General features: G+C 36.9%; 2 protein-coding genes across 3 annotated transcripts in view; both read left to right on the top strand.

Annotated features, from left to right (window-relative positions):
• The window catches only part of LOC106869705 (uncharacterized), a 23,505-nt gene extending 17,447 nt beyond the window's left edge, over positions 1–6,058 (top strand). For both annotated transcript variants that reach the window (XM_014915546.2, XM_052971667.1), the window contains exon 2: positions 5,826–6,058. In XM_014915546.2, the coding sequence (XP_014771032.1) occupies positions 5,826–6,043 (218 nt within the window). In that variant the 3' untranslated portion in view covers positions 6,044–6,058. The remainder of the gene's footprint in view (positions 1–5,825) is intronic.
• Positions 1–7,891, top strand: part of LOC106880969 (solute carrier family 22 member 21) — a 147,818-nt gene that overhangs the window by 34,228 nt on the left and 105,699 nt on the right. The gene's annotated exons all lie outside the window — the stretch shown is intronic.

Raw genomic sequence — 7,891 nt, 5'->3', positions numbered from 1 at the left:
ATGCCACAAATGAGGCGAAAGTAATACAGCAGTAGAGAAAAAGCTTAAAATTAACTGAACAACAGTCTGGAAAATTATCAAGAAATTTCAAGAGACTGGTTCCACCGCTGATTGATTTGGACGGAGCCGAAAATGAAGTGTACAGACCCTTCAGCTTATCAAAAGTACCAAAGAAAAGATACGGTGAAATCCTCATCATTCTGTCAGAAAACTAACTGCCACAGCAAAAGCAAGCTGAACATCGATGTATCGAGTGCTGAAGAAAGATTTCAGGACCCACTCCTACAAGATGACCCATCGTCATGAGCTCACGCAAGTTTATAAGGCCAAGGAACTGGAGAAAAGTCGTCTTATGCTGGGTCAGATTGCTGAAGGCACGCTGTCCAACTTGGTGTTCACTGATGAAAACAAAAATTGACATCGAACAGACAGTAAACCACCAGAATGATCGACTTTGGAGTGTATGTCTCCGTCGTGGGTAGACTCGTAAACCGACGTCAAAGTCAGTTATGGTTTGGGCGGCTGTGACAACCACTGAAAGGTCTCTCCACGTTTTTGTACCCTCGGGTGTTAAAATTAACATCCAGTGATACATTAGCGGCATTTTGGAAGCTGAACTGCTTCCATGGGCGAATGAGCTCTTGCAAGGCGCACTTTGGGGCCTCCAAGAGGATTCGCCACCATCCCACAGCTCCAAACAGACACATTTCTGCTCTGTACTGCTGTCATAACAATAACCAATGACCCTTCGTTATTTTCTTGAATCAAAGACTTTCGTATCCCACGCTGTGATTAATTAGTCGACAACCGCAAGAAGAATAACAAAAATGTCTTAAAATCTTTCATCTTTATTTAACAAGAAATATAATTAACCTGGAGAAACATGACTTATCAATGAAATGCTATTTTATAATTATTTCAAAATGACTCATTATAATTCCATTTAAAGGTATTACAAAATTAAATGATACTTTTTTCCATTAATTAATTGTGTTTCATTCTAAAAACTCATACTCTAGACTATTAGGCAACACATTACCATAATCATGTCATTACAATCACGTCATTGTGGCTTACACCATTGAAAGAATGCCGATATCAATTGAGGCATGACAAGATCTTTTCAGAAATTAGATAGACCTCCAGATAATTAATTGCATTAAACGACAACCAAAAGGAATCAAATTTCTAAGGAAAAGTGACAAGACTCCAAACGTACGCGTTACAGTTGGGGGATCCGTTTTCTATTTTGCATCAAGCCTCAGACTGGAAAATGAGATAGCCCCGAAGGGTTGACTCATCTTCCTGGAATCGCGTTAACATCGCTCGAACCACACCTGTTTCTGCAATCCTGGAATGCAAAAACAATTACCATGGTTGAATTTCATAGTGCCCTGAGGAAACAGATTTGACATTCCTCACCAGCTGAAAAAGACCAAATATGAGGACTCAGTTGATGAGGCGCTTGTGAAGGGATGGTACGTGGTCTTATTTACTTGCGTAGTCGGTTGCCGCGACTTTCCATCAGTATCAGTATTCTATTTCCTTCAAAGACTGGTTTGAATCCCAAACAGCTGAGGAAAGACATCAAAGAAAGATTTCCTTCTCATATTGATAGCTATAATATTGCTTTGATCTGCGCTGAATTAATTTCCTTTACATCGTTTCAATAATAAAGAAAAGCTGCTTATTAATATTAATTCGTTGTGATTGTGTAACTTTTATTAAAATAATGTAATTATTAAGGTCTTCATTGTGTATAAAATTCACATAATTTCGAATTTTAATATATTTTCCATCGATATGTGATTTACACGTTAATCAGAAAACACAATTCTACTAATTGCAACACACTTTCTTTTTAACGTCTTACATTTGTATCCCTTTGCTTCTAGAAGCTGGAAGTTTCGGAAAACGGCACACCACTGCCCGGAAACATCTACTCAGGTGTATTCACAATTGTGGCTTGGGACAATATTGACCTCCTTGAAGAGACTCTTAGGGGCGGAGGCATCTCCCGTTCAGCCCACAGTTTTCCACCAAATTATGGCGGCGAGCTGACAGAATCGTTAGCACGCCGGGCGAAATGCTTTGCGTCTGTCTGCATGTTCTGAGTTCAAATTCCGCCAAGGTCGACTTTGCTTTTAGTCCTTTCGGGGTCGATAAATTAAGTACCAGAGAAACACAGGGGTCGATGTAATCGACGGGTCACCTCCCCCAAAATTTCAGTCCTTGTACCTATAGTAGAAAGGTTTATTATTATTATTGCTATTATTATTATTATTCAGTAGTTTTATTTTTACAGCGTGCTTATTATTATTATTATTATTATTATTATTATTATTATTATTATTATTATTATTATTATTATTATTATTATTATTATTATTATTATTATCATCATCATTATTATTATTAACGACTAAATAAATAACTTGAGCATAAATTCATGGGGGAATTTTTATTACTTTTGCTACGAAGTAACTGAATAATGAAATGGTTTTCCCCACTTATTAAAGTGAAACGGATGGCCCAATCAAAGTCTTTCCCCCACCTTTAATGCGTTTTCTGCTACTGTATGCAAATTTGTTTCCGATTCCTTTCGCCAGAAGACCATAGATTGGCACTGTTGTTGCTAGTTATGGTAGGGAAACTGTTTAGATGGTTATTGTCTTTATAGACTGGGCCTGAGTTGATTTCTTCCACTTTCCTAGATGAGACAGTGTGTTTTGTCAACGTTTGCGTCTGAAACCTGAAATAAGGTACAAATTTCGACCATTTCGGATCTCCAACCGGTGAAACCAGAACATAAGCCTGAAAACCCTGATTAGTCTTCAAGTGGCTTTTGCTACCACAAGTATAACGACTAGGTTTTCTATCCTACACCATCAGTCGTATTGCCTTAAACTCAGAGCCTACAAGTTATAGATTCTAGAGTAGCATTGTGGGCCTTAGGGCTGGCAAGTCAATGCTGATCTCTTCAATGGTGACACTTTTATAATGTCTAGTCAAAAAGTTCCGGGACTAGTTCTGGTGCGCGTCAACGGATGGCAGCACACGATTGCGTGCAGAATGAGAGCTAGCAGTGACATAAATAAGGCAGTGTGCCGAGTGAGATTACTTTGTTTACTTCACAAATTGTGGAATTTGTGTTTTTGTTATCACGTATATGCTGTAGTCTGTGATTCTGTGTGAAATTTTGCGTTAAACCTGGAAAGTTTGCTACAGAGACATTGAGCATATTTTGGCAAGCTTATGGCAACGAGGCAATGGGTTTTACGCAATGCTTTGAGTGGTACTGGAACTTCAGAAGGGGAAGAACGACCCTAGAAGATTATGAGCGATCTGGGAAACCTGCTACAAGCGTCACACCCGGGAAAGTGGTATTGTGCATCGAGAATTCGTCCCACAGTTTCACACCGACAATCGAGAGTTCTACTGCGACATTTTGAAGCTTTTGAGGGAGGACATTCGGTGAAAGCGACCGGATCTGTAGAACGTGAAGAATTGAATTCTTTATGACGACAATGCACCCTGTCACCGAGCTATCTTCACTCGCGAGTTTCTCACCAAAAACAACATGGTATCGCTTCTGCACCAGCCGTATTCGCCAGACTTATCAGGTACGGATTTCCATCTATTTCTCAAGATGAAAATGCAGCTCAATGGTCGCCGTATTAACACCGTTGTCGAGTTCTAGAGTAAATTGCTGAAGGTCCTCGACTCCCTTACGGAAAACGACTTTCAGGCCGGATTCCAAAAGTGGCATGAACGCTGGGACCGGTGTAGTACTGCGCAAGGTGACTATTTCGAAGGAAATAATGTTAAAACTTAAGTAAATAAGTTTTTTCTTTTTTTATTCTAGTCCTGTAAGTTTTTGATATGCACAAGCATATGAGTGAGTATTTCGCGCACAATATCTGTTTGTGAATGTCAGGTTGTTGGATCCGTAGGCTTTCCTTTTTCTCTATATAAGACACTCACCCAGACTGCTGTCAATTCTCTCTTAATCATTTTGGGTATCATTTTTGTCACGAATAACTATAAACACGCTCTCGGCCTTCCCACCTTTAACCAGAGGAACATCTTATGATGGCTTAAGAGAAAGCCTCCTTTCTTTGTGAGACAATGCAGTAAGCAATGTCCACGTTAAATAATTCTAAATAACACAAAAAATATTTCATGCGTGAACTTGTTGTTCGACGATATTCAGAAGAAAGAACACTAACACTAGTGGTGTTTGACACATGGAAACCTGAGACGAGACACCGAATCACTAATTATAGGCGCAAAAGAGCAAGCCATTAAGCCAAACTTGATAGAAAGAGTAATAAATCTTACGAGAGAGTAAATACAGAATATGTGGAGAAGGGGACGAAAGTATTAACCATTTCGAAACTAAGTACAGTAAACTAGTATAATGAGATTTTCAATGCAGGCATGACTATATCTATGAAAGAGTGAAGTAGGATGTTAGTGAAGTTTATGAATTTGAAATAATGGGAAAATGGTATAAATATGCTTCAGTTCCAGTATGGTGAATGATAACTTCTGTATTTATGGGAGATCTCCATAAATACAGACAATACTACAGCAGTAACAAGACCAGGTACGACTATAGAGGGCAAAGAAACAAATGGTGTAAAAAAGTTTACTGAAATTTGAGGCAATTTATTCTCATCAAATCTCTAGGTAACATCTCTGCTAAATAAATTAGGTTTAATAGCTTTGTTATATTTTTTCTAAGTTTCGCACGAGAAATGTTGATGGAAGTAGGACAAGTAGATTACACCGACCCCGGTAATTGACAGGTACTTCGTTTTATCGACTTCGAAAACATGAAACGCAAAGTTGATCTCGGAGAGGTTTGAACTCAGAATGTAAAGAGACTGAAAGAATACCACAAAGCATGTTTTATTTCCGGCGCACTAATGACTCTGCCTGCTCGCTGTCCTAATACTTTCTGAGATAGATACAAGGTCGGCAGCTATGTAAGCAGGAAGTTAGTCGATTACATCGATCCCAGTACTTGACTGGTACTTTATTTTATCGATCTTGAAATAATGAAAGACCAAGTTAACTTCGACGATATATGAAGTCAGAATGTAACGTGCTGCAACGGAATAAAGTAAAGTATTTTGTCCGACGGTCAAGATATTCTGCAAGGAAGACAACATTACACGCAGTCAAAACATGTTTACTGTTTGACACAACCTGCACTCCAAATAAAACTTTCAATATCATATTTTTAATAACACAAAACACACTATGAAATTATCACTCAATGAAATAATACAACACATACCCTTATGTAATCGATATCAGACTCTATTACACTCACATTCAACTCAACTGCTATCCAATAATAGTACACACCCCACTCAGTACATACTCTACAATTTTCATTCCAACACCTCTTCTTTTTTAGTTCTTTATCTCTCATTGCAAAACCCACTGCATAAACTCTTTAATTAATCTTCCTTGAAACGTACTCTTTGTACAAGCATTAATCTCCAAACGTCCAACTGAACGGAGGCTACTTCAGTTTTTACATTACGAGACAGACGGCGGTTAACAAATAGAATAAATATTTTTTAAAAAGGGAAATAAATTAAATTTTCTGGTTCGGATCCAGTCTATTATTCTGTACACATCCAGGAATAGAATGCTTTGTGATGATTGGAGGCGAAACTGATGAAAACGCAGTAGTTTCATATTTAAAGATGGGGTTAATAATCTGAGAAAATTATATGACAACTTATCTCAGAAATTTTGACATCAAATTAAAGGAACTTTGAGTTTATGAAATAGTATTTTCTTTTCAGGTTATACTCCAGATCATCAATGCAAAGATCTCTCAGAGGAACAGCTGTCCATATACAACGTGACGTCATACGATGTCATCAGTTATGAGAAGTGTCACATTAACATATTTCGTGGCTTGAAAAATGTTACGGATAAACTCTCCTGTATTAACGGACACAACTTCTCAGCAAATGAAGATGTCTCTTTTGTGGTAGAGGTAAGAATGTTAATATTTTAGATCTTATTTAACCTACACTTCTTTCCTCTCTGTTTCACTAACACATCCGCTTTCAGATATATGTTTGAACAGTTAAAATGATATACGATATTGAAAGAGAATTGCTTTTGCTGTCTAGCGACCAGTCAACCCTGATCGAGAATTTCTATGATTAAATCATTCTCCTCATGATCAATCAGACCTTTACTCAAACGTAGTTTATCTAGGAATAGAGTTATCCAATAGTTAATATAGTTATATAGGAATATAATTATAGTTATCCTTTCATATTTTTAAAACGGTATAGTGTGATTTGAGGGAAATTAGTCTGCTATTTCTAACAGGTCATTATATTACAGAGAGGGTTCGTCGTTAGCTTTATCATACTGAAGAAGTTTCCTGTCGTTTTCCCCATGTGGAAAAGGTCCCTAAACTACCGGAATACGAGGTTGGTCATATCCTCCGGTCCATACTGCTGATACTTTCATTCCTCTATGGAACTTAATTCTTGTAAGGGAAATATCCTAAGACCAACACAACTTAATTTTCACGAATGAACAACCCAAGTAAGCACTTATGGCCTTTTGGTTATGAAGTTTCTTTTGTTAGCTTGGATACCGAGTTCGATTCACCTACACACTGGTCTGGTGAATTGTTTCGGCTTGGCCAATAATTGAGTAGAAGTGGGTTAGCTCTAACTTTAAGGAAACTCATCATCATCATCATCATCATCATCATCATCACATAATTACATATATAGTCACGACAGAAGTAAATAGACAATCGTTTAAATTATTTAAATCTGAAATTATAATTTGGAGTCGCGCATTGTGCTGATGAAACATGACTCCTTTTCCATTCACTAAACCGGGTCTTTTTTTTCTACAAAGCTTGGTTCAAACGCTCTAATTGCTTACAGTAGACTTGAGCATTGATTGTTGCATTAGGTGGTAACAATACAATCCCACTAGATAGAGAGAAGAACCTTTTCCCCATGAAGTTCCCTTCTCGTTTGTGGTTGAGCATTTTCCCTTTTACCAAGCCACTGTTTACGACGTTTAACATTTCGATAGGAGATCCATCTTCCGTCATCAGTCACAAGTCTATTCAAAAAGGGTGAAATGAGTTCACGAGAACAGGGAGAAGAGCAGATGTCAACTCGGGATTTGCTGTTGCTTTCGGACAATTCATGAGGCACAGATTTTCCAAGTTTAGGAACCTTTCCAAATTGTTGAAGATGATGATGAACAGTTGTATGGTTTGAACTAAGCTTTATTGCCAATTCTTCAACTGATAATGCAGGATTTTCTTCAAGTAATGCCTTTTCCATAAAGTGAGTGTATGTTTTGAGTCGCTTCGGCTGCAGAGTTTCCTTTTTTGTACTCATAAAGTATTATGTGCCTTAAATGCTCTTTGAATACTTCCATGTCAGAAAGGGTTTTAATCAAAGAAATTTTAATTCTATTATTCTGTAAAATAATATTTAATTAGTTTAAATGTACACAAATGCATAAAAATAATTTTAAATTCCATTAGACATTCTAAAATACTATTAGATTTCATTCAATTTTAAAACAGGTAAAATCGGACAGAACTTATGGGATGACCTGATAGAATGGTAGATATCACTGATATGAACTAAAGGTATAGATATATACATATATAATTATATATATCTGAAACAGATGACATTGGAAAACAACCAAATGTTATGTAATGATTTCTATTATCACTCTATACTCATATGACATTGTTTCTAGACCATATATTGAGTTCTACACCAGATTATTAGTCTCGCTACATCTAAGCGAAATATAATACATATACGTGTATATGTATATGTATATATATATATATATATATATATAT

This window comes from Octopus bimaculoides, chromosome 11 (assembly GCF_001194135.2).
Source record: "Octopus bimaculoides isolate UCB-OBI-ISO-001 chromosome 11, ASM119413v2, whole genome shotgun sequence".
NCBI classification, from domain to species: domain Eukaryota; kingdom Metazoa; phylum Mollusca; class Cephalopoda; order Octopoda; family Octopodidae; genus Octopus; species Octopus bimaculoides.
This window is presented reverse-complemented; position numbering and strand designations above follow the sequence as displayed.